This window comes from Ciconia boyciana, chromosome 1 (assembly GCF_034638445.1).
Source record: "Ciconia boyciana chromosome 1, ASM3463844v1, whole genome shotgun sequence".
In the NCBI taxonomy this organism is placed as follows: domain Eukaryota; kingdom Metazoa; phylum Chordata; class Aves; order Ciconiiformes; family Ciconiidae; genus Ciconia; species Ciconia boyciana.
In genome coordinates this window covers 39,888,281-39,914,964 of record NC_132934.1, presented here as the reverse complement: position 1 = coordinate 39,914,964, position 26,684 = coordinate 39,888,281, and the positions used below count along the sequence as shown (strand labels likewise).

General features: G+C 38.5%; 1 protein-coding gene across 4 annotated transcripts; it reads left to right on the top strand.

Annotated features, from left to right (window-relative positions):
• On the top strand, positions 1-26,684 carry MDM1 (Mdm1 nuclear protein). 4 transcript variants are annotated; one of them, XM_072863237.1, is made up of 15 exons: positions 1-144; positions 1,019-1,124; positions 3,494-3,855; positions 4,296-4,430; positions 6,556-6,711; positions 8,789-8,922; positions 11,081-11,180; positions 16,092-16,130; positions 16,497-16,672; positions 18,105-18,383; positions 20,105-20,253; positions 20,377-20,507; positions 21,441-21,699; positions 22,813-22,881; positions 25,151-26,682. In XM_072863237.1, exons 3-15 carry the CDS (start codon positions 3,619-3,621, stop codon positions 25,255-25,257), a joined length of 1,971 nt encoding a protein of 656 aa, XP_072719338.1. In that variant the 5' UTR covers positions 1-144; positions 1,019-1,124; positions 3,494-3,618; the 3' UTR covers positions 25,258-26,682. The 4 variants fall into 4 exon arrangements, with proteins under 4 accessions (XP_072719338.1, XP_072719328.1, XP_072719312.1 ...); XM_072863227.1 differs by lacking the exon at positions 1-144 and adding an exon at positions 348-464 and having other exon boundaries at positions 20,168-20,253; positions 25,151-26,684; XM_072863211.1 differs by lacking the exon at positions 1-144 and adding an exon at positions 348-464.

The window sequence follows — 26,684 nt, the reverse complement described above, 5'->3', positions numbered from 1 at the left end:
GCGTCCAATGTCCCCTGGCCTTGCGCTGCATTAGCGCCAAGTGCCCCACACTACTGAGTGACACACTGGTGGGCTCACACCCCTCCCCGTCGTCCTTCTCCAGATACGCAGTACTGGCGATATAGCGCCGTTATCCTGCCACAGGTACGGGAAAAGGCTTTTAATATGGCTAATACGGCGGCCGCAACCGGCCAACGCGGCCCCCGAGGGCAGCGCCGTGAGGGGAGGCGGCGGCCGCACCCGCCCAACATGGCCCCCCAGGGCAGCACCGTGAGGGGAAGCGGCGATGGCCGGGCGCGGGCCGCGGTGCTCCCCGCCCCCGCTGGGCGGCCGCCGCGCAGGCGCCCGGCGAGGCGAGGCGAGGCGGCCCGGGCCGGGGCGGGCCGGCGGCTTTGCCAGGGGAACGGCGGTGTTGACGGCAGCGGGCCGGCAGCCTGCGCTCCGCCATGCCCGTGCGCTTCAGGGTGAGGCGGCGCGGGGCTGCCCGGGCAGCGGCCGTGGCGGTGCGGTGTGTGCGCGGCCCGGCGGGCCGTGCGCTGCGCTGCGCGGGCGGGGTGGGCCCGGGCCTGGGGGGTGGCGGGCCCGGCCGGCCCCTGCAGCCGGCAGAAAGAGCGGGTACAACCGTTTCTGGGGTGCCGCCGGCGAAGCGGGAAAGGGGAGGCCCTTGAGCTGAGGAGCGCTGGCTAATAAAGACAGAAGGAGTTCAGTCGTGTGGGTGACTGAGGGTTCAGGCTGTATTTGTTCCTGAAATTTTATTAAGTTAAAGATACAAATAAGTTTTTGCATACTTTCTGGTGCATGAAATTGTTCGATGCTGTTCCCTGCTATTCGGAGAGCAATCAAGTAGTTTTTGCTCTTTGATGGGGGTGGGTTTGGAAGATGCAGAGCAACCTGCCAGCTTAGCTGGATCCTGCAGTGGCCTTGTTGGTGTTTCTCCCCTTGGAGACCTCTTACCAACAGAAGCGGCGAAGCAGAATATGCACCACTCACTTGACACACACCTCTCTGTTTGCTGCAGGGACTGAGTGAATATAAGAGAAACTTCAAATGGAAAACCCCAGAGGTTTGTAGCCCGTCCCAGCAGCCCGTCCCCTTGTGGGCAGGACTTCAGTCGAATCAGTTCGGTAAGCGCCCCTGAAAGCTGCCCCCTCAATCGCAAACCCTGGCGCTGTCCGAGCCAGCTCTGGTAAGGATGAGCCTGGGCTGCAGGAAGACTAGAGAGGTTTGCTGTGATTGAGTGCATGACCACAGTGAACTGGTAGTGTTTGCAGTTTGTACACTTTATACAGTTAAAAGTATATTCCTGGTTATCATTTAGAATAGGTTTTTGAATGCCATATTCTTTCTGGCTACACTGAAGCTTTCTTTTAATGTTAGTGCTATTTATATAAAACATGAAAAATATGTGGTTTCTGACAATGCAGCATAAGCTGAGTCCCAAACATGAAGCACAGATGCAGTGTTAACCCGTATGTAGAAGGAGGCATTGTGGTGCATGGAAACAGTAAGTAAAATTCCGTATTTAAGAGGAGACTAATTTAGGGCAAAGTTTGATAGAAAGTAAAATTTTTATGAAGACCTACAGGGGCAGCTAACTAGGGAAAAAAAAAGAAAAGATGGACATTAAATGGAAGAACTTGTGATGCTGTAGTCTAGGAGTTAGGGGTTGTAGACATTATCATGCAGGAAAATGTGGGATTGGAAAGTAGAAGAAGACAAAGAAAATAGCATCTGGACTGAAAGGCCCATAGAGAGTTGAGGAAAAGGAGTAAGCTGCAGAGTGATGACAAGTGCAGTGCTTTGAAAAGGAGCAGTAAAAAATAGGAATTATTGTAGCGGCACAAGACAGATCAACAAAATTGTGCAATTCAGTGCAACCACACTATGCAATCTGTGTAATTAGAGTCCAATATATTCATTCCTACAATATAAGTGTTCTAAATTATGGCCTAGTAATTAAGAACCAACTACTGGGAGTATGGTTTGTTTTCAGTTGAGATACTAGACATTTTAATAAATAATTTAATCTTGCCAAAGATTATGCTTTATATATGTTACTGCTTTCTTCCATTACTGCAAAAATAGATATTTCTTTAACCTTGCTTTCCCTAGGACATGGTTCTGTGTATGGGCACCTGTACTGAAGAGAATAACTTCCCCAAATTCTGAAACACCTGAACATCCAAACATGTTAACTTCTTTTTAAAATTGTAAACTATACTTCTTTTCCAGTTGAACTAAACTGCAAATTTTACAAGACTTGCAATAAAGTAATGAGCTAGCAATACAGCAGTTTCTGCTCCTCCTCATGTTGTAGCGGTGTTTTTGTGTGTGCTTGGTGTAGTTTTCCTCCACCTTTGCATTCATTTTCACTCCCACCTCTTTTCTGGCCATTTAACCATGTGCATCTTCAAATGTCACTCTTGATACCTCATAGGATTTGCAGATTTTTTTTGGTAATTAAACTTACGGTTCTTCCTGTTGAAACACATAGTTGGCAGTTTTAAGAATGACTTGGAACATCACCACAAAAAGTTGAGCTGCATGTGCTCTGAGTTCCTTCCTGCTACTTTTCCAGTGTTTTTCCACTGGAATTATTTCTTACCACCTGCATGTGTATTTTGACATCCAGACATTATGTATACCTTTCACTGTAGGGTGTTCTCTTTTTCTACGTTGCCTTTTCATGAGGTAGGAGTTTCTCTCTCTCCTAGAAAGTGTTTCTTTCAGCGAGTTAGGGGCCTTCACTTATTTGTCCATCACAGTTGAGCACTTTGCAGTTGGATTATGATTTCCTGCTTTGAATGTGTTCAGTCATTCAGTCCTCTTCTTAAAATGATAGGGTAATTTTATTTTAATCTGTACGTGTAACGGCCAGCAGTTCTTTAAAATAACTCGATACCTGGTTTTGTTACATAGCGTTTTTTAGAATTTTGGAAATGTTTTTGTGTTCATACTGTAAAAAGTCACCAGCTATCTGAGATGGCTTTAAATCACAGTTGTATTAGATGGATAGGGATCTGTCATTGTCCTGTCACAGTAGGTGAGAACCTGTTCAGTAAGGTATATTGTGCATGTGCAATGAGAAGTGTTTGTGGTAATTTTTTTATCACTGCAGGTTGGTTATTCTGTATCTGTGTTAACCACATTCTTTTCACTGTCTGTGTTATTTTGGTGCTGTTGTTCAACTCCCAGAATCGACTTGAAAAAGATTGTCCTGTGGTCATATTTGCTTTATAGGGTTTTATACAACATGGTCCTGGAGCACCATGTTCCCATCTCTCTTTAGTGGAAAGGAAAGGCATTTGCAGATAGGAAGGAAGACAGGATTTCACAGCTGTGCCCATAATTCATAAGCTGTCATTGCTCAAACGTACTAAAATAGTTTTTTCTAATAATCAGTTGTATGATAAACTTTCAGTTTGTTCTTGTAATAGAGTGATACTATGTCTTCAATAGAATGTTTTTGTTAAACCTTATATGTCTTTTTCAGGAATCACAAGAGAACCAAACTTCATTTCCAAGAGAAGGGTACCTTACCGTAATCCACAGATTTCGAAGTCCTTTGAATGGACAGCAGATTGTGATTTGAATGACCCACCTGAAACTGAGGCTCTTATGACTGCAGAGTTGCACACAGACCACAACAACAGTGATGTGAATCAGGAAAAAATTGAAACGCCAGAAGGACCCAGACTCCCCCCAAAAGTTCGGTCACATTCGATGGATTCTGGAGGTGAAACAGCTCTTGCCCTTGCAGAAAACAACATGAAGAAATCACCCTCTGCAGCTCCGCCAAATCAAAATGAAGCATTTGCATCTCCAAAAAAGGAATTTGAAAAAATGAGTAATGGGGTAAGGGAAGATATATATTTATTTTTAATTGACCAGTATAAAAATTACTAATCTGATACTTACAGTAATACACATACACCAGCCCCTGTTGTCTAAGTCTCTCCTTAGTTCTGTATTTTGATGTTCTTCTATGTTGTAGCTTCTCTGTTGGGAGAACAGTACTTTTGAGACCAGATTTTGGTTCCACTTAGGTCAATAGGCATTTTGCCCTTCATATGCCGTCCCTATTGATTTCATTTAAACAAGGATTTAGCCAATAATATAGAGACTTTTGGGGGTCGTTGGCTGTAACAAGAAAATGTACTTTGCATTCATTTAATTCATACAATGAAAAACCAAACCATTGGTTTGAAAGTATGCATTGAAAGATACTTGACTTGGAAAACATTTAGGAAAGGGAACAATCGGTGTTAATTTTTTTTTCTTTTTTATATTGTCAGCTTCACAGAGTCCTTCAGAGGAAAGCAGGCATGAATATTTCACGTTTAAATACTTTCCCCAGAAATTCTGAATATCAAAGCCAATTTGTGTGGAAGAGTCCTCATGAAAAGTCACCAATACTTGCAGCTGAACAGGTAACTTTAAAGAATCCAAAAAGTAAATGAATACTTTCTTTTATGTATCAGCAAAGTTGCTTACTTTCCAAGACTTCCTTTCTTCCTCTCTGGTTGGGGCGGGGGTGGGTCCAAACTTGAATGCTGTTACATGGTATTTTGTTTTTTCTTCCAGTATGCAAAAGTGCAGTATAGTTAGATTTGTTTCCCTATGATTCATTATTGTAGTCAGGTCTAATTACTTCTTCTCCCTGGTTGTATTCCGTCCTTTCTAACAGGACCATTTTCTTCTGTTTGCATTAATTTACCTTAGGAGCTCTCAGATCCTACTCAATGTTACCCTTCATTTTTATCATTTTTATGTTTTCTAATATATAGCTAACCAACAGATGAATGTTCAGGTGTTCTGTATTGTAATAACATGTCTTGCCACTGAAATCATTCAGGTTTCACTGTTTATTCTCATGGTCTTTTATGGGTTACCACAGTTTCTTATTCTCAGTCTCCATCTCTGTGCACATATACTTCTAGCCCCTAAAGTATATCTTTGTAGTGTTTTTTCTTTAATGAGAACTGCTTATATTTAAAAGAGAAATCTTCTGATTTTAAGACACTCTTGTGGCATTTTGATATATGTAATGAGTTTTTGGACTTTGTAGGATTGGAAATGCTGCTATTTCTAATCAGACCACAAAGAGTAACTCTGATTGTGAGACTGCTTTGTGTTTTCAATTCATTGTTACTGGGATCAGGATTTAGGAGACTCAATCCATCTTTTGGTCATTTTGGAGTATAAAATAGACACTTCTGCTTTTATTTTGTCTTCTGTTTCTTCACTAGGAGCATATACATTCATGGGATTATTACAGATGGTGCTCTCTCTCTTTTTACCCACAGGTAGCAGATTTGTTCAGTAACAGCTTTCAGAGGCAATAAATGTTGGTAACTAGGATCAATCACTATAAAAACTGTTCCTGTCTTTTTCTTTTTGGAATGCCAAGCAGGTGGACTTACTTTGAGATATCTGTTTCCCAGCAGTCCCTTATCCAAGGAGAACTCACTGAAATGCATGACAATAGTATAGAAGCCAAAGGACCATTTGAGGAAGAGGCAGGTCCCAGAATGTCACCTTCTGGAAGATCTCATAGAGAATTCTATTTGATTCTATTAGAAATCAGTTTGATAATTTCATTATTGATGCTTGTGAACATTGTGCTATTTCAGAAGAAAGTCTGTGGAATCTAAAATTGCAAACTTTTTTTTTCACGGCTTATACAGAATAAGAAGCCGTAAGAATAAGTCTGTAGGCACTATAAATCCTTAGGTAAATGGAACTTAGAAAAAATCTAAATATGTATAAAAGTTAGCAGGTTCTAAACTTAAGATTAGAGTTTTGTGATAAAAATTAGACATATTAACAAACTGATTTTCTTTTGATTGCTATTGATATGATGGAGAATATACCTGAATACTGAATAATGACAATACCTTTCCCTTGAAGAGATTCTGTGAAAACATCAAAGTTATCCAGGTTAGGTTATAAGTCAGACCTCAACTCTCATAGCAAAGCTAGGGAAAATGTATACTTGTGACATATGACATGGTCTTTTAATTCAGCACCCCATGAGGAGATGATACCTGACCACATATTAGGCAAATTCTCTACCTTGGTTTATAATACAGTATTGATTGGAAAATAGTGGATGGCTCAAATTACCAAGCCCTAAGCATCCAGTTCTAAAACACAGAACAGTTGTCTGTTACTTATGGACTTGACGTATACTGAGGACTCATAGGGAAGTTTTATGGCATACATTTAAAAAATACGATCCTACATACAACTCTGAAGGTGAACTGTCTTCCCAAATAAAGAAAACTTCTGTTAGTGAACTTCAGTAAGAACAGCGTTTGACCACAGGTTTGACTGTGTCTGACTCCGTCACTTTTACATGTATTTTTATCAGATTAAGTTTCTCTTCAGTTTGTTCTAGAAGTTAATTAGTCTGCACATGCTGTATTTGTACACAACTGTCTCTCTGCTCATATGTGAGTGTATTTGCATGAATTGGTTAACTGATTTTGAAAATTTAGCCTTAAGGTAAGCAAATGACACTCTTTTTTGTTTGTTTGTTTTCTTTCCCCAAAGGTTATTTGCAACACAAGTAAATCCATACCGCCGTTTAAGTCTTCTGCAATTACTTCTGAAACTGCATATGAGAGAAACGTCAAACGGTCTCCTCCTGTTAAGGGTCCACAAGAGAGAGGTGGTTCAGAAGAGAAAGAATTTCTGGTTTGTGGACAAGTAAATATTTCCCTAAAAGAAAGGCATTAGTGTACTTCTATAATTTTGATTGTTCTTTTCTGTAATGCAGGGGTGGGATTATTTTGAAATGTTTTAGTTACATTTTAGAGCTGTTGCTAATGACACTGGACTCAGTAGTGGTTTTGCTATAAAAGACTGAAAATAACACTGTACAGCTCCATTTGCTCTTAGGGGTTTCTGTAGTGGGTTCTGTAGTTTCTGTAGTGCATTTGTTCAGTTGACAATGACGTTTTAAGTGTGTTTTTCCTGTCACCTTAATTTATGAGTTTTCAAGTGGGTTCTTTTTTTTTTTTTTTTTTAAATTGAAACTTTGTTTTTAGTCATTAGGATAGTTTCTGAAATCTAAATCTGATTTATACTCTCATTGGTACCAGTGTAGTCTCTTGGTATGCAAGAGGGCTGGATGGGAGGTCTGGAATTTTTGGAGCTCATAAATCAGATATAGTGTGAATTAAAAAAAAATATTTTGATGTATGGAAGATGCCACAGTTGGAACTGGTTTTCACCCAATAGTTGTAATTTGAAGAAACATGGAGGAAGGGTTACAATTCATTTGCCTTTGCCTTGATAAGTTGAAAGGTAAGTAATTGTATTTAGCACAGCGCTATAACAGGACATTGTGTAGCCTACGTAGGCTCTGTTACTCAGTTCAAAACATTAAAATGTCTTTTATGAAAGTAATTCAGCTGTCTGAGGCCTTGCATTTCCTTGTCTTGCTGTTAGCTTGGATAAACTTAAGTGGACTTCTAGGAAACATGGCTATGGCTTTTTAGCCAGACACATTTAATGAAAAGGAATTGTTTCAGACCGAGTCCTTCTAAAAATAGGTGAGAGCAATTTAGATGGCATGACAGCTAACGTGTTTTGCAAGGTAGACATATGAATGTCTATTTTTGTAGCAAGCTGCCGGCTGTAGTGTTGTCTAAATTCCTGCAGGTTAGATAACCATCCTTCGGGTAGGAGGACCACATGTGAGTCTCTTCAGTACCCATCTCTGTTCCTTGATAAAACAAAGAGCCATTGTCAAACAACATGTTCACTAGGACCATCACTGAGCAGAACGCATGCTTAACAAGGAGTGCCTGTGGCTCAGTTTGAGCCATTGGTACTTCTGAGGTTCTTAAAGATGTTGTTGGCTGGGAGGCTTTTATAATTAAAAAAATTTAATGCCCAGTGCTTTAAATCTCATCTGGGAATGAGGAATTTTATGTCCCCTTTTGCCTCTTTAGGCAGATATGAAGAAAGCTTGAAAGGCATGAGGCTTTCAGGAAGTATTTCTTTGTTTTTAATATTGGAAATTCAGGTTATGTTTTCCCAAGAGAGCTAATAAAGTGAAGGAAGAGAAGGAATGAGAAGGGAATTTTGGTGAAAGTGTCTAAAACGCTTTTTGTTTATACCAATATCTCTTATCTGATGAATATCTTGAAAAAGTTTTGGGGGATTTTGGTGAGCTTTTTTTTTTCTTTCCTTTTTTTTTCCTTGAATTTGAACAATACCTGTGAAGATCTCTAGCAGAATCAGAAATTATGCATGAGATTTCCGAGAGGATAAAATAAACAGGAAAACAAAATCTTTGATGTGAAAACTGAACAAGTCAATCTGACCCTTTATAAACCAGAATGGCAGGAAATTAAAAATTTGCCTTTTTGTTTATTATAAATTGGTTTATATTGCTTGATGATAAAGCTAAGAGTTTTAATTTTTTTTATTTATTACAAATTCCAGAAATATACATGTTAAGTCTTACACAACTCAGGTTAGAATGGACAGGTATCGTATTATTTTATTTCTGTGTTTCATGTTAAATTCATTTTGTAAAGCATACAAAATAGATCATCTAACTAACTGAGTGTTGCACTTGGAATCTTAGCTTTCACATTTTGCTAGTTTATTTTTGTATTAACAAAGGAATGTAATATTTTTGTTTGTATTAAATATGCAAAACAGCTAACACTAAAATAAAATTAACTTTTTGCAAAAGCTTGATGTCAAAAGGAATATGAGGGTTTTCAGATTGTTAGCTAATGTGGTATTTTTAAAATTATCTTTGCCTTAGAGTGAGAGGGAAGAACCGTTTCAAAAGCCAGCAGAAGATGCAGCAAAACAAGGGAAATCAGAACAGAAACATCCTAAACAAAAAAATAAGCAACATATCAGTCCAAAGCCCCTCTCTTTACATACAAGTCGTGGGTATGTATAAAATAGGAAAACCTAGCCTAGTGAATAGGTGTACAGCAGCCTAATACTTAGAATGATGGACAATGGACCTTTAACCATGTCATGCTACAGTTGCAGGGGCAGATGCCCCCTTGCAGTGCTGGGATTGAAAATTGTGGGTACATATAAACCTGGTGTCAATTTCCATCCCCTTCTCCGGGCAGCAGAAGTGGAAGCTTTGTAATTACACTTGTTCAGTTGAACCTTCTGATGCAATAATAATATTATTAATAGATGTAACATGAATTAAATTAAATTGGTGCAGTGCTGCTACTAAACTTTCAGCGAGTGCCTTGGAAGTTGTAGTCACCTTTCAAACTACTCTCCTGTGCTTGTTCCACGCCTTAAAACTGTGATGATTGTACTTGCTGTCTGCTTTTTCTAGTCCGTACCACCTTCTGTCCCAGAGTAATGAAAGCAAAGACATGAGGTAAAGGGAAGTAAAGAAATCTGTCCCATTTAGGGTAATCTGACAAGCATGGAAATAAAAATAAATTCTATGTTACTGAGCGCTATCAAAGTGTCCTTTTCTTCTGCCACATACCTACATTGCAGGAACTGAACTCATGTTTCCATTTTCTACACATCTGAGGTATGCCAAGAGAAATAAAAGCCCAGAATGGATGTAGGTTTTAAAATGCATAAATTAATCCGTCCTTGCTGTCTTTGTGCTGAATGTGTCCCAGTGATTGCTTTCATTCACATGACTTTCTGGCAGTGTTAAGGCATTAGATTAAAGATGGGAGAGGAGACTTACCTAGGTATGAATGCTGTTGGATATTGGGAGATAATTACAAAATGATCACCCGAAATTCAATTAAATAAAATTGCTTTATGAAAAAGTGAGTGGATATAGTGTAGTTAAAACCTTTAACTCTTAGGTTTTCATAGCTCCTTGATGTAGTAGATTGTAGTCAATTTTGCAGTGAGTAGTGTATAAAATTCTTGATCATTTGCTATGACCTTTTTCATTTAAGGACAAATTTCTGCTTCTTATACCTTCAGTGTGGTAGCACAAGACAACAGTCACTGGGCAAATAGCTGTCAAAATTTGCAAGTTCTCAATATGCAGACAGGACTGTAATTCTGTATGCAAGCTGCATGGCATGGCCTACTATTGCAACAGAATGACTGGGATCAAGGCACAGCAGTGATGTGTTTTTTGAGCTAATCGGTTAGTTTTGCAACCAAAACTGAAGGAATTCTGTCAGTTTAAAAGAAAGGGACATGTGGAAAGAAATTGTGAATATAAAGGGTTTTGTTGTCTTGGTATTTTTCTTTTTACAAGGTGCATTTTATTCTCTGACTTCAGGCTTTTAGGATCTATTTCTGAAGAAGGACTGAAAAAGAGGGCTTTTTCACCCAGTGCTGAATATATTAAAATAAAGTTAGTAATGTTCTGAAGCAAGATTAAAACCAAAAATCTCTTTAGATTTAAGCTGATAAATCCACAGTTCAGTGCTTAAGGACTTGAAGTATTACTTATTGCCTGCTATAGGTTAGATGATGTTAATTTTTCTGTGTATGTATGTGTGTGGTAGAAGGGAGAATAAATCCATCTTTTCAAGTACTGAGGCCTTTTGAAGATCAAAGCTGGTAGGACATAGTTAGATGAATTATACTGACCATTATTCTGGTAGTCAGATGTTTCTAGGCACAACAGTTCACCTCACCCATATGCAGAGTGCCTTTAGAGTGGAGTTCATAGAAGGAGATGTCTCTGACACATTAGTGCCAAACCAGGCATTTTTACTTAAATGCACCTTCATCAGTGACTTAAACCAAGATGCTGCATTTTGCATTGAAGTAATTGAGGCTTGTGTGTGTATTATGTTCTGCTGATTTGGCTGTCAGGGCAGAAGCTTCTGGCAGAAGGGTTGTGAGGAAATACCAACAGGAGTAACTACTTGAAGAGCCACCAACTGTGAATGAGCTTTTTCACAGCTTTCCTAGTTGTGTTGGTATGGATGAGCTGTGTTTCAAAGCATGCGTTTTTCACATCTCAGCCCTGGCATTTAAGTGCATGTATACTTATGAATGTTGATATAACTGTAAAAGTGCTCTTAAAGAATATTCTGGATATCAAGCTTTACTCTGTCTTTTTTTCCTTTCCTCATCCTTGATTTCTTAGGAAGATGAACACTGAATATAGGTCAAAATTTTTGTCTCCATCCCAGTATTTCTACAAAGATGGAGCTTGGTCTCGTATTAGGACTAAAGTTCCTAACCAGGTGAGTGTTCTTAAAAAATCTGAAGCGTAATGCTTTGCGTATGCTTTGCGTATGCTTTGTATTTTGATTTTTAGATGCAAAAAATTTCAGTTGTGTTGTTTATAAGATATAGTTTTGAGATTGTAATGCTAATGACTCAAGCTCCCAAAGGTGAGTATACAAAGACGATTAGGTTCTGACAAGTCAGTATAATATATAGCAATAAAAAATAAGAGATGGTGTCACTTAAAGAATATATTAATGTGACATCCAAAGAGAAGGAGGAGTTTTGTTTCCCTTACAATCAGAATCGTTCAGAACAGAGTCTTTTGGAGCAGATAACCTCAGCGTTGATGTTCAGCCCAGTTTTAACAAGCAGAAGTTTTCAAAATGCAGAATTGGATGATAGAAGATTCCAAGGGAATAAAAGGAAAAGGCCAACATACATGTCAGCCTAGGTCAGCTTGATAGTCAGGCTTAGTTTGTTAGCTTGCCATGCTGAATCCATTCAAAGCAGTCATCTGAATTCAGTTATACACAACATAAAATTGAGAATTTCTCTTGCAAGTTTCAGCCAATCTAAGTATTTTCTTGTAGTTTATTCAGTAACTGCACTCAGTATTATACTGTATAGGAAGTGATTTGGTAGAAGTCTGAAAATGCTGAACAGCTTCAGGACCATAGGCTTTCTTAGCAGGATTATTGAGTATGATTTCCTGAACTAGTCAAGTAAATGAAAACCGTTAGCAGTGTGCTAAGAAAGTGCTAGAGCTAGTTCTGCAACTGTCAGATTTCACTGAATTGACTTGGGCTTCTCCCAGCTGATAGAGGGAGCCTTTGTGAGACACCGTGCGCTGCTAAATGTGTGGCAAATACTTGGAAATCCGAGTTTCCTCATCCGTTGGGACCAAGCTGATGTGGAAGGTAGAACTGAAGCAGATGGCTCTAGGGTGTTGGGTTTTGAGATTTTGAAAATAACATTCTCTGAGAATTGCAGGAGTCGTGTGGTAGCATTCAGCTCTGTGTTTTCTCACTGGACTTAATCTAGCAAGTAATTTTCTTTTTCTTTTTAGGCAAAAAGAAATATATATTGAATATATACAAAATAATCCATGAGAAATAGGTCTCAGTTTAAAGTATATTGTAGTATGCGATGATTCATAATCAGATTTTATGTATGCATGCATGAGATAATCCATTCTGTGAAAACAGCCTCAAGAGGATGTTAGAGGAATAAAAACAAGCAATATTTTTATTTTTGATATGTATTGATATATGCATTAGATTTACTGTAACTAAGGTTGTAGAATATTCTCAACTATTGCATGCAGCCTAAGTGGTATAGAGAATGTTTGTGTAGAATATTATGTAATTTTTCTGGCATGTAAGACTTTCATTTGGAGACTGGGTGTTGCATCAGTAACATTCAAAACAGTCAGGAGCAGCGCTCAGCTTCAAGAGCAACTGACTGATAGGCAAGTAAAAGGAAAGGGACGCATTGCCTTGGAGTATATTGTGTTCACGGCTCAGCCAGCTGGGAGGAGTCACCACAGTACAGTCGAGGGAAAGAATGAGAAGACTGCAAGTGGAGGATGGATGTTCTGCTTTACTAGGCAGGATCCTTTATGGATCATGTTTCAGAGATGTAGGAAGTAAATATATGCGGCATTTAATTAGAATGTATGAGAAACCAAGAAATTCCCACACTGTAGATAAGTGTTTTGGATGTGTCTGACTTTTCCATGGAGATTTTCTTGCTGACAAGGAACTGCAGGAAACTAGAAAGAAGTCACTTGGCAGTAGGCATGAAGAATTCAAAAAAGAATTATTAGGATTATAGGGCCTTGTAAATGAAGGAGTTGTGCTGGGTAGCTGGAAGAGCCAAATTCATTTTAAGACTATAATAATATTTTATTGATGACAAATGTGCTTAGATGACATACACATTTTTTATTACATACACATTTTTATGTACGCATACCTACATTAGATCCTAGTATGTTCATATAGAGTTCATATAGAAGAGACTTTTATAATTGGAATTACCTGAATTTCTCCTGTCTCTTAGACTTTAAATCACATGCCTCTGAGCATATGTCATGGTTTAACCCCAGTTGGCAGCTGAGCCCCACACAGCTACTTGTTTGCTCCCCTGCAGTGGGATGGAGGAGAGAATTGGAAGGGTAAAAGTGAGAAAAATCATGGGTTGAGATAAGGACAGTTTAATAGGTAAAGCAAAAGCTGTGTGCGCAAGCAAAGCAAAACAAGGAATTCATTCACTCCTTCCCATGGGCAGGCAGGTGTTCAGCCATCTCCAGGAGAGCAGGGCTCCATCACGTGTAATGGTTACTTGGGAAGACAAATGCCATCACTCCGAATGTCCCCCCTTCCTTCTTCTTCCCCCAGCTTTATATACTGAGCATGATGTCATATTACATGGGATATCCCTTTGGTCAGTTGGGGTCAGCTGTCCCAGCTGTGTCCCCTCCCAACTTGTTGTGCACTCCCAGCCTACTCGCTGGCAGGGCAGTATGAGAAACAGAAAAGGCCTTGATGCTGTGTAAGAACTTTTCAGCAATAGCTAAAATATCCCTTTGTTATCACTCTGTTTTCAGCACAAATCCAAAACATAGCACTGTAGGAACTACTATAAAGAAACTTAACTCTATCCCAGCCAAAATCAGTACAGCATATCAAACTAGTTTTGCTAGTGGACAAAGAATAATATTTAGCTTGTGTAAATGTGTTAGTGTGTGGGATTTTTTCTACATGGAGTTTTTTTAATTTGCTATTGTCTTGTTAATATTTCTATATGTATCACTGAGGGTTATAATTCTTAACAAGAAGCTTTTTGTGGGTGTAGTGAAAGCAAAGAGCAAGGTTAAAGCTTGGAATTTTCCAATCTTCAAGGCAGGTTGGAAGAAAACCAAGGTTAATTCTTAAAACCTCTGTTAATGTAAGGATAAAAATCCTGATAGACCTGATTCTTGGCCAGTCTTTTTTTTTTTTTTGTAGAAAAAATATTTTCAATATTTTTGTTCTAAGAACTACAAGATGGGTTCCAGCATGGCTAAAATAGTAGGACTGAATAAAATGTTTCATTCACAGTTGAGACATAAGAAAGAATCTAGCCATTTGAGAAATATGTTAACAGCAGATTAATGAAAGTACACATAACTTGAAAGAAGCGTCAAGCGCATTGGTTTTATTGTAAAGCAACAAGGGTACTTTGGCCATTCACAGTATAGGCTGCCCAACAGTCCTTTTGGTTTCTATATGATTCCATACCTGTTCCCATACTAATGCACTGACACGAAGAGAAATGTTCTTCAAAGCTGTATCTAACCTCTACGTCTGGTGGGTTGTTGAGACTCACCCCTGCCAAAGGTGCACACAGAACACCTCTCGCTTAGCATAAGTGATTAGATGATAAGCACTGACTGATCCAGTCTGGTTTCTCCCTTAGTTGGGACCGCACATGGGTAACTTTGGGTCCAAAGCAGACTTTCTGAAGTTCTGAGCCCAAACAGGCAAATACCATAATAGAATCCTGGTATGACCTTAGCCGTAGTGATTACTCCTAGACTGCTACTCTAGAATATATTATTAAGGGTTGCTTTTCAGCAGTTGAATGAAAAAATCTCTTTGAATTATGCTTTTGAAAAATTAATGCGGGCAATTCATAATCACAGTAGGATTTTCTGGGGCCTGTGTCCTGCTGAGATGATGCTGCCTGCTGAGTCACTGAAGGAGACGGTTGTCCTTTGTACTTCTTCACAATTCACTGGAGACACAGTATTCTTCCTCCCCCTGCAGCATCTTGTTGCTCTGGATTTATATTCCTTCTGTTGTGGCTATGATAATTAATTTTTCATTCTTCTACTTAAAGCAAATAATCCAGTAAATCACTTGCACCTCAAACTTTAAACTCTCCTCTTAAAATGACAAGCATATATTTTTAATGGGCTATTCTTTGGAAGTTTAGCGGGTCAAATTGTGGGACATTAGCTGGTGTGGGCTAAGTGGATTTCCATCTGCTGCATCCAGTTGCTTTTAGTGGGTTTAGCTGAATTTGGCCCACTAACTCTGTTCGTTGCAGAAAGAACGATGCAAAGTCTATAATGAAAGAAGAATAAATAAGAAATGCTATGAAAATGTGCTAGAGGAAGTGTCAGTATTACTTTCCTGCTCTTTGACAAAATACTTATTTCCTGTGAGTCATTTTTTAGTGAGCCAGAATTCACACAACAATATCACAAAGTTATTTTTAATAATTTAAACATAAAAGTTTTGTTGTTGCTTTTTCTTCCTGCACTTTAATTGTGTTTGGGTGAAGGACACAAGACAGTGTGAGTGTTTAAATAGTTTTAACCATAAAAATGATAGCGTATAATCAGCAGTATAATGTCTAAAGAGAGGGCTTGTCACTTTTATTTTTTTAAGACTAAACCTGACATCTGAACAGTTTTATGTCTCATTCTTACAGTTACTGATAGCCTAGAAGGAATGATTTTGATATTATGTCTTACATACAATAGCACCAAGAGTTCTCATGTAATCATCAGCTTCTCACAAAGATTAATGTAGCTAGAGACAGTTGCGGTGTTCACAGCATACAAACACAGTATTAAACATGCACATAGACCTATTGACTTGAAATAATCATAAATTGGTGGTGAATGTATTTTTGAGTGTTAATGCTTAGAAATCTAAATTAATTTCTTCAGGCTTGGCAAAAACTGGTGAAATACCAGTGCTGATGTATTTGTTTTACAGCTTTTTCCTGAATCTCAGGGAGGCAGCATAGAGCTATGTTGACAGGTTTTTAGCATTTAATTTCTTGCTTAGACTGAATTAAAGTTTCAAGGGTGATAATACAGTGTTGAGAGAAAAATAAGAAAATTTTAAATAATTCTGTATTCCTCTCCTTAGGCATCTCAAAACACCCTAAATTCCATGTGGTATATGGAGGTTGGTTGCTTCTAAGTTCCTGTTTCAGTGTTTTGACCACTGTGTCTGAGCGCTGATGGAAAAACTAGAATTCAGCACTAAACTTACTTATAGTTGCTGCATAACTTTTTGTGCTCATTGAATGAATAATTGACAATTTTGCTTTGGCTTCATGGCTCAAACATGCTTACTAAATATACACTTTTGTTATTTTTGCTTTCCTTTTGTTGCATTTACTGTGGCATGCAATGTTTGTGCTGTGGGTGGCTCTGTATTATGAGTAACTTGCCTTTCTCCTCTAGCTGCTATTAGCTAATGCAAATACTTTATAATAGCCTATTAGTAAACTTTAAACAGGCATGCAATTTATGAAACCTTGATGTGTAGGTGAGAGAGCTTCGAGAAAGAGCAAAGGCTTACAGGCAACGAGTAGAGGGAACACACTTCTCCCGATACCATCTCAATCAGATCCTGTCCGATAATAACAGTCTTTGGGATGTGTCCTCAAATTCCAGTTCAGAAGAAGGCATCAGCAACAACATCAGAGCATTAGATCTTGCCGGGTAAGGTCGTCATTCCTGCCTATTATTCTGCAGCTTTGAAACAGAGCAAAATGCTGAATATAAGCTTAGCATAGCTGTGGGATCTTGGATGTTTGACTGTATTCAAGATGCTATTGGACAGGGTGCTCAATAATCTCGTCTAGGCTCCCTTTCCCCACGGAAGGTTGGACCAGATGGTCTTTCAAGGACCCTTCCAGCCCGGGCTGTTCTACGATTCTGTGATACTTAAATTCTCCAGAACAGCTGAGGGCATTTACCTTTTCACAGATACATCAGTTGATGTGTGCTCAAATTGAAAATGAGGCACAGTCCAATCTTCTGAAAGAAGAGAAAGTTACTCCTTTATAATTCTCCACAAATGCATATTTAGTGTGACAACCTTAGGCTCATCAAGTCTGGAGGAATTTCGCACTGAGTCATACTGAAGTAATATTCTTCTTTGCACTGCAATGATATGAACTATGCTTTGCCTACTCAGATGTTATCAGTGTTCTTGTCAGGATTAATTAATCTTGTGGTTGAGTCTTAGACGCTGTTCAATTCTGAGATGAAGACTTCGGAACTGGAATGATGTACATCCATTTTCTCCTTTCTTGGAAGGCCATCAGAATTGGCAGATAATAAATCCATTGCTAGGAAAATTCAAAATTAGTATTTTAGTAAAATGTACAGACAGCTATTGCTGAAGCAAGGAGGGGAAAAAAAGCCATTTGTGTCTTCTCTGAGATCTGATATTTAAAAACAGTGCCTTGGATGCCTCTGTCTGTAGTCCACTTAAACTGCTGTATGCACACTACTCGTCTTGTGTGTATGTGAGAGACCTACCCATTTGCATGACTGTAGCTCTAATAAGGGTTGGGGGATGACATGTAAAAGAGTATTTATTACACTAGAATGTGTGATATTAAGGATGCTGTAAATTTTTTGGTTTACTGGTTTGGTTTTTTGCCTGTGAAATACAGATCCTATTAGTGATCTCATTTCTGTGCACTGGTCTAATTTGCACTGATTTCTGTGAGCAGTTGAGAGTTTAAGACTTTCAAAAGTTGTACCTAAAGAGGAGTCTTCTAAACTGCTTGGCTTTCGAAATTGTGACATCAGACAGTCCCTATGCAAGGAACTACTTATTTTTTGAGCACTTCTGATAATCCAACTTGTTGTTTAAATTGGAAATAGAGCCCTAATTTTACATTACATTTTTGGAAATGGTAATCCATAGAGTTTTCATAGAATCTAGTTTGAAAAAGGGTTGTGCTTAAACATAAATTAAAACTTTAGTGGAAATTTAACCATTCATCATGTCAACTGTACCACTTTTTAATATCTGAGCTGTACTTTCAGCAAAGGACTGAACTGGATGAATGTGTTCTACATAGACACGTGTATGTCATGCAAATCAATGGTGTGAAACACTGCTTTCTTTGTTACCTAGAGTTTCTGAAAAAGAGACTGCACCAAGCCCCAAAATGGTGCAGCAACCTGATTCCAGAGAACAGCCACACCAGGACAGCACTGAGAAGAAAGACATGCCACATGCTTTAACTATTCCAGTCAAAAGACGTTTAGTTTGGGGTGAACAAGAAAGTGCTGAAGAAAGGGAGAATCGGCAATCAACGGAAGAGGAAGAAAAACAAGATGAACAATCTGCAGTGGTGGCTCAGCAGTTAGAAGAAAACAATAAGGATGCCAATGAAGATAAGAAAATGGAAGGGTAAAATGGAACATTTTTGTGGTGTATATATATAATTTTTTCCTCTAACACCTCAGAAATTTGTAGGTTAACTGTTTTTTGTTTTTTAATTATATTTACTTAAGAAAGTGTAAGTTGTTGTGACACTACTTTTGTTTTTAACAGTATGATAAAGAATGAGAAAGTTTAAGACATTGAGCTGGTTGATGGAAATGGATCTGTCATTGAGAATAATGGATTTCTAACTTGCAAGACAGAAGTTTGTAGAAGCATGAACAATTCTAATGCTTTTTACAAAACTGTAAAATTTGCAGTATGGGCCTCTCAGAACAGACTGTTCATTACACAGCAGCCAAGTGTAGTGAAAATTATAGCTCACAATTTGCTTCAAATTGACAGCACAGGATTGATAGGACTGAAAGGGTAGAATACATGCTGATCTTGTACTTAAGCATCTGTTTTCCTTAAAAAAATTCATGGGCAAAGATAAAAGACTTGGGAGAAGAAAATAACTTCCATCCAGTAATCGCTGGTGATTACGTTACTGAGCACAGGTGGGAAAAAGGTGGAGGGGTATTTAGAAATAATGAGAGATCAAGTCAGTATGTGCATAGTACAGTGCATAGTACTGTATTTAACAGTTGAAAGATCCAAATTATATCTAGTTACAGAAGTCTCTGGCTTTTTACTGTGAAAGTTTTGCATACCTTTTTTGGTAGAACAACATTTTAGTTTGATAGATATTTAAATCTGAATAACTTTGCCCCTTGTTACCATACCATCTAAGCATTTTGTATTCCTCATTGGGTTTTATCTTTGGTGTTGCAGGACAAATTGAAGGTAAGGAATTGTAATTGTCTCCTTTGGGGATAATATCCTGTATGCAAAACCCAGGCAAAGAAAGATTGAGATGCTAGACTCAAACAGAAATTAAATGCAGGCTTTCAAAACTATCATCCTGAAAACCTTCTTAAGTTTCTAGCGATTATCTAGTTCATAGATGTGTCTCTGATTGACACTGAAGATCTTCTGTCATCCTGCAATGTGGTTGTGTGTGTGCTGAGGTATGCTCTGGACTTGGCCATGCAGAGCAACTTAACACTTGCATGTTATCTAAGCCTGCTTGAGAGCTAGAAATGAGACATTCTTTGCCTAGATGTCCTCAGAGCATGTCTAGCGTGCACTGATAGGATCAGGTTCCTTGCACAATGCGGGTGTGCCACCACCTCCTTTTGAAATACATCTGGAGGAAGAAGAAAGAAGTGGTAGTACTGATTTATTTAATAACCTGGGGGCTAGAGCGGTTACATAAATGTGGAATACTTGGTTTCAGTTCCACCACATTGACTGAAAAGAGTCAAACCCACATTCCCACCTCTAAGGTGGCAACCAGGTTCAAAGGTTTTCTGGGTGAGTACTCTTTCCAGCCCGCCTGGTGAGTCTCTGCTACTGTGCAGCAATACATTCAAGGTTTATTGGGACAGAGAGAGCCTGAATTTGCAGCTTGAGACTGTTTATGTATTTTATCCAGTTACATTAAAAAAAATAAAATACAGAAACTGAGGCTCAAGGACTGGAATCCAGGACTCCCCATTGCAAGCAGATGTTTTAGCTGTTGATGTTTTATGGCCCTAACTGTCTTGCCTTAGGCTTCATTGTAGGAATGTATTAGAAACAAAGAGCTTGAGTGCAAGACTCTTGAGTCCTTAGTTAATCCTTTAATAATTTCTCATTTTTTGCAGTGAGAATGCCTTAGTATTGAATTCTTCTGCAGCTGTGTCAGATTCTTCTTCTGTATCCTCAAGGACAGGTGGCAGGCTTCCTACTCCAAAGCTGAGAGCACTTGGTGGAGCTCAGAGGACTCATCATGATCTCACTACCCCAGCTGTTGGTAAAAAGACTTTTAAATGCAAAGCAGTATTTCAAGAAGTAAAGAAAAAAAAAGACATGTATGAATTAATTTATTAGGTTATTTAAGGTAATAAAGCATTTTTCATCTTCTCCACTACAATAGGAGGTGCGATTCTAGTGTCTCCTCCTAAATTCAAGTCTTCATCTTCACAGCAGAGAACACAAGGTTTAGGAACAGACCCTTCTTCAGCTAAGCGAGGTGCAAGAGAAGCTTCAAAAAGAAGGTCCTTCCGGGTGAGCCAGAAAAGAGACTTACCATTATGCATTTTAGGAATGTGCTTTTTAAGTAATTGTGAATAATTTATTTAATGAACCTTTTTCTTGAGTTGTCATTTACTATTCTAAAATTCTCAGCATCTGTGACTAAAAAAGGCCAATGTCTGAATAAATAATTTTTTGGGGGGTATCAATCAAAGGAGTTGAGACTATTGGAGTGAGATTTGGATGAGCTCCATTTTGGCTTTTTCTGCTAAATGCACAGGATCTGTTTCTAAAAAAAAAGTTGCCATCAGGAGCTGTTGATTTCCTCATTAATATTACTGTAGCTTGCCACTGACATAGAGCACAGCTCCAGATTCCTTGACTTGAAAGAAATTTAAGAAAGAGAGGTTGAGTGCCTATGTACAAGATAGGTAAATGTGCCATAATAATTTAATTCTCCCTGTGCTTTACTTCAGTGCTTCTTTTACTTTGCAGCTTGCATAGTTACTAAAAGAAAAATGGAAACATTTAGGAGTTGGGTTTTTTTGTGGTTTTTTTTGTCAAGTTGTGCTTAGTCTGAGTTCTACAAAGACAGCTAGCATTTCACTGCATGCATCCTCTGTAGTAAGTTCTGTAATAGAAGCAGACACAATTGCATGAAAAGTTGGTTATGTTGGCTTAAAATCTAAGAACACGTTTTTTTGCTCTGAAGAAAATAAGCTTTTGGTTTGACCTGAGTAGATTACTTTCAAACCATGTTAAACATTCGTTATTAGGAGCAGATTTTCTTTAAGCTGTCTTGCAAGCTTGAAGTACTTATTCTTCCAGTACCTTCATGACAAGTGTAACAGTGTAAAGCCAACATTTGCTGCACGTGTGAGGATCTGTACTGGAAGGCTGTATATGAGATGTTGGGTTTTTGTGGGTTTTGTGTTTTGGTTTTTTTTTCTTTCTATTGTGTTTTAGCCTGACGTGGAAGTGGAAGCTGTTTCACTCCTTACCTCTCCACCTGCTGGGCTGGGAACTTTGGATCCTCTGCCACTTAGGCAGGATCAGTGGTCTCCTAACAGTGTTTCTGATGAGCAAGTTCCTCTTGCTTCAGCTCATCAAGAGCGTTCCTCTACACCTCCTGTGCTGAAGTCAGACAAAAGCTGCTCTGTGCCTTGCTGGAGTCCCTCTCGTCGTATTCAAGGGACTCTCAAGGATCCAGAATTCCAGCATAATGGTGGGTTTTGTGTAGTAACTGGCTGTGTTAGAGTGCTGCTGGATGGAAATGGCTACTGTCCAGTATTCAGGCCAAGAGAGTGCTGAGCTTGTTGCCTTACAGACTCTACAAAGAATGTGTTGTTTGTAAACAAAAGCTTTTCTGCTATATGTTTAGTCTTGCTGAGGAAGTGTGCACAACTCTTCACCTTAGTTTCAGATTCCACTAATGTCATTGTATTCTAGTGGTCGATTGTTTTATTAATTTCAATTTTTCCTTATTAATTTCAATAAGTACTTACTCATTATGAGAATAATTTGGTTTAGCATGAACAGTTGTAATTTTTAATCTTTAGGCTACAACTGGATGCTGTGACACTTTTCCAGCTGCAATTACCAACAGCAGTGTGTAACTGGGGACCTTTATAGTGTGGTATTATTTTGCAGGAGTTGTGGATTTCTGAGAGATAAGCTCCTTAAATATTTCTGCAGGATATGGAAACAAAAAAGTAATGTATAAAAGATTTATTGGATATTGAGAAAGCCATTTCTTCGCTGAGGAGGAATTTGTGCTGGAGCATTTCAAAGATTTTTAACAATGTTTAGGGGTACTGGGGACACAAATTTGATAAAGAAAATAATCCTTCACTCCTTAGTCAAGATAAAGTTTATGTGCTTAAGTCTCCATTCCAGAAAGACTTTCTGTAGCTGCTTAAGGTCCCACAATTCTTGGTCCTTTTATTAGAAAGATTAGCTAAACTAAAGTAGTATTTCAATTCTAGAATGGAACAAGTAGTTGTCAGGTTAAGTGGGATGGTGAAATCCAGAGAATCTCCTCAGAAAGAGGTTAGAATTGGTGCTGTGTTCTAGCTCTGCACCTTGAGTCCAGTTCACTAAGTAACTTGCAGCATCTACCAAAGATAGATAGGTGCCTTGAGAAGAACACAGTGGAGCAAGTTTATTTTACCTCAGCTTAGAGTAAAGGAGTCTCCTGGAGTTTTTTGGTATGTTTGCTATTTATAAGACTCATGTTTTGAAAATAATGTTGTAACATTTTAAAATGTTCTAAAATGAAGTATTATCCTTTGTCTATTTTGAAATGATTCAAAACTGTGCCTTTGACTTTTTGTCTTAGGGAATGTTGGCAATCCAAACACGAGATCTTTCCAGTTACCCCTTCAGGAAAGAAACTGTAATGATGAAGGTATTTCTTGTCCCAAAGTATTATTGTATATCATGTGTATATTACCTAGATTAATTTTAATTTTTACACTAATGTAAGAGGTTTCTGAATGCAGTAAATAATACTGGTTTATGTGTTTGCATGAATAACTACTGCATTGTTTCATCAAAATAATTTGAATATGTTCATTGTAGTAATCTGAAGTATGAATATGAAGGTATATTCTAGTATGGATAAACCATTAAATGCAGCTGAAAATTAAGTAGACAATTGTGGCTCAATATGGTTACTATAGCTTGCTCAGTTCCATACCTAAAATCGTTTCCTCCCCAACACATTTTTTAAGCCTTTGTGTTGATAGCAACAGAAGCAAACTGCAAAATGATCACAGCCTAGGTTGCAGCTGCAGTAACTTTGGATGCAACTAAAAAAGGTACCAAAAATCTTAAGATAAAGATTTTGCTTGTGAGACTTCAGCACCAGATATGCAGCATAAAATGATTCCTTTGACTTTAATTTTCACACCTGTTCCTCTGCTCAGTGTATTAGGGGTACTTATGGCATCCTGTTATTCTGATTGCTGTTTTGTCCTTTTTGTCTGCTTACTGTAAACTTAATCTGGGGTGCAGTGCACAGCCCACCAGTGCATCTTCTTGGCCCTTTTGTGGGCAGACACAAATAAACTCTTTCAGTAGCGTGAGTCAACTAGAGGTACTGTAGCCTCATTAGCTTGAGCTGCTAGACATTGTTTCTTAGCATGGTGTATGAGGTTGAGCTTGGTGTGGTGCTGTGCCTCGTCGCAATCACTTGTGTTTGGTTCAGATTAGAGTATGGGCAGAGCAAGCTTATATCTGATTGCAGTTTATTTATAGATATACCCCAGAGCAACCAAAAGCTTTTTTCTTGACCCCTTACGCTTGTTTGCTCCTTGGTTTTAACCAAGGTTCAGGCTGATTCTCTGTTTTACTCATTGCAGTTGGCTGGAAAATGTGTGGGTTGTGCAGATGGCTCAGCCAAGCATCTGTGTATCTACATAAAACACGCAAAATCCTATAGTACTCTGCAGCTTCCCACAAGCTTGCTGCGCACAGATTAAATGCTGTAACTGCTGTTTCTTTTTCTTTTTTTTTCCTCTGAGCTGAGTGATGATGTATGAGCTTTTGGAAACAGGTGCAATGGGCCAGCTCACAGATATTTCATATGCCCATATTTGTTCACAAACCCTGGGAGTTAATCCAATGACACGTCTGTTTGTGGAAGTGCAGTGAGCAGTTTTCTCATACATGGGAATATAGTTGTTATGCATAGTGTGTGAGCCTGTTACGGGCTGTTTGGGTCACTGTATTTCAAGAATTTAGAAATGCTACTGAAAAGTTAATTGAAACACTGATGAAATACAGGTCCTGTTAGGACTGAGTTGTGGAATTTTTTGTTGTTTTTTTGTTGGTAGGGGGATCTGGAAAGTAGTGATACAGTTCTCTTTAATCCATTGTGTGTCCAACAGGAGAATGGGTGTAATTAAGGTAATTTTTCATAGACAGCATCCTGACAGAGCTGTAGCAACATTTTAATGATGATGTTAAAGAAGATAATGTTGTGCTTTATCTGAGAAGCAGCATCCAGGCTGCTTAATTTTAAGAGTTCTGCTGGATGTGAAGTGGACCCTGTATTCAAAAGGAAGATCTTTCAAAACTGCATTTTTAAAGCATGGTTTTTGTTGTCTTTGTGTTAAACTTCCTGTTTTCTTCAGAAGGCACATTTCTTTTAACAGCGTGTGGCACACTAGCTGGTTTTGGCACAGAAGGGCTCTTTTGGCAACATAGGTTCTGATATTTTAGTCATGTGTTATTATAAGGTTCTCCACTTTGCTTGAAGCGGTGGGTTGCTTTCATGAATATGTCGTTATCAGAGCCTAGTCTGTACAGATTTCAGTGGGAGAGGAGTGACTTCTGAGGTCTTCTGACACAGGAGAGTAAATGTAAAGATGACTTGGAGAATTGGGCAATTCCCAGGTGACAGTAGGGGTCTCATTCTGGAGTTTGTCAAGAGTTGGGCATGTAGCTCTCTTAAACTTACCTAGCATCCTAGTAGCTTTCTAGTGAGATTCTTCTCCAGCTTGTCAGTTACCATGTAATAGAATTAAAGTGTATTGTGGTACTATTTTATCATCCATTGTGAAAGAGGGCATAAAAACATTTGCACTTTCAAAGTCTGCCATGAATGTCAGCTGTGTTTTAATATATATATTTAATCTTCCTATTTACTTTTTCCCTTGTTGCTGTCCCCACAGATGACAGGTTGTCTCAGATTTCTGCTCGCTCAGCAGCATCTAGCTCGCTTGCATCTCAGATACTGGAACGAGCTCAGAAGAGGAAGGATTTCTGGGGCACGACATAATCTCTCCCACCTGTTGTATAGAAACTGTTCTGTAAAATGATTTATTTTTTATAGTTTGTAGTGTACATTTTTAAAAATTGTGATTGTAGATACCATGCAGCATCCTTTCACTTATCACTAATATGGCCCAACTTTTAGGACTTACCATCCCAATTTAAAATTTCAATATTTAAACCAGTGTTGTAAATGTAGGTCCTTTATATCTGAGAGTTATGTCTTAATTCACTATGTCACAACAGCCATGTGGGGTTTTTTGTTTTTTTTTACAGTGGCACCTCTTGAAACTGAGATAATTATTTTTTTATGCAACCTGTGTGTTACTTTTCAAGGTATTCTGCTGCGGTCATGCAGTATGACCTGGGACAGTATTCAGGGGCAACACCATCATTCACCAGACACCTCAGCTGCTTGATTTTAACCAGCTGTCTTAAAGGCAACTGTGGTATATTTGTTTATGTTACTGTACGAATTGTCAGTACAGCACAGTGCTGTAACAAAAAGTTACTTTTACTACTTACTGCTTTTAACCTGTTACCAAAAAATTCTTATTATTTCTTAATGAAGCTAACATGGAACATACAGGAGTTTGAGAAAAGGACACTAAGCGTTAGCGTTTGTTCCTTGTCCATAGTTTTTTGGCCAGGATGACTATTAGAGTTCAATGTGTACAGTACATCAGTTTGTCAGATATACTAATGTGAACATTTGTCTTTTTGTGGGCAAGACCCGTGCTTAGCGTTAATTTCAACTTCTCTAGAAAAAGCAACCTCAGCCACCTTAAACAGTGCCCTTCCCCAGCCCCACTTCAAACTCAGGTATTTAGGAGTAGTTGATCTCTTAAAGTAAATTCAGAAGAATGTTTTTTCTTGACTTTGACATTTTAATTACCTCTCCTCCTAGTTGCCTGTTGCTGGGAGACTGGCATACTGTTACGATTGTCACAGTGAAAAATGTTTGTGATTTATGCTGACAGCTTGTTTTATCTTTCCAAGTGATGCAAACAACATGAAGTGGAGGAAATAGGTGGCTAGCAGGCAGTTTGGTTCTTCTTGTGTGGCTTCAAGTTTTAAAATGACTTCATTTGGAAATTTTATACAAGAACAATTTGAATTTTGTACACATTTGCTTACCTTTTGATTTTGTACACAATTATGGACGCATATTACTGAAAATAAAAAGGTTGTTTGATTTGTTTCTATTCAAGCTATGCCAGATAAATTGGTAGAGCCTATTGTGTTGGCACTTCTCTGTTTAGTTCTCTGTTTCACCTGTTCAGCTGGAACATCTGTGGACTTTTGAAAGACAAGATGTTACCTTGGACCTGATCTTCAGAAAGAATAAGTTACTAAAGCTAGTTAAGTTGATACTTGGAATCGTGACTCACTACAGATACTTGGAATCGTGACCATCGAGCAGATGGGTGCTAC

Excerpts from the sequence above, each read along its gene's own strand:
- MDM1 (XM_072863211.1), top strand. Across the intron at positions 16,673-18,104 it reads AGAGCATTAGATCTTGCCGG|AGTTTCTGAAAAAGAGACTG; the intron begins GTAAGGTCGTCA and ends TTTGTTACCTAG. Across the intron at positions 22,882-25,150 it reads AAGAAACTGTAATGATGAAG|ATGACAGGTTGTCTCAGATT; the intron begins GTATTTCTTGTC and ends CTGTCCCCACAG.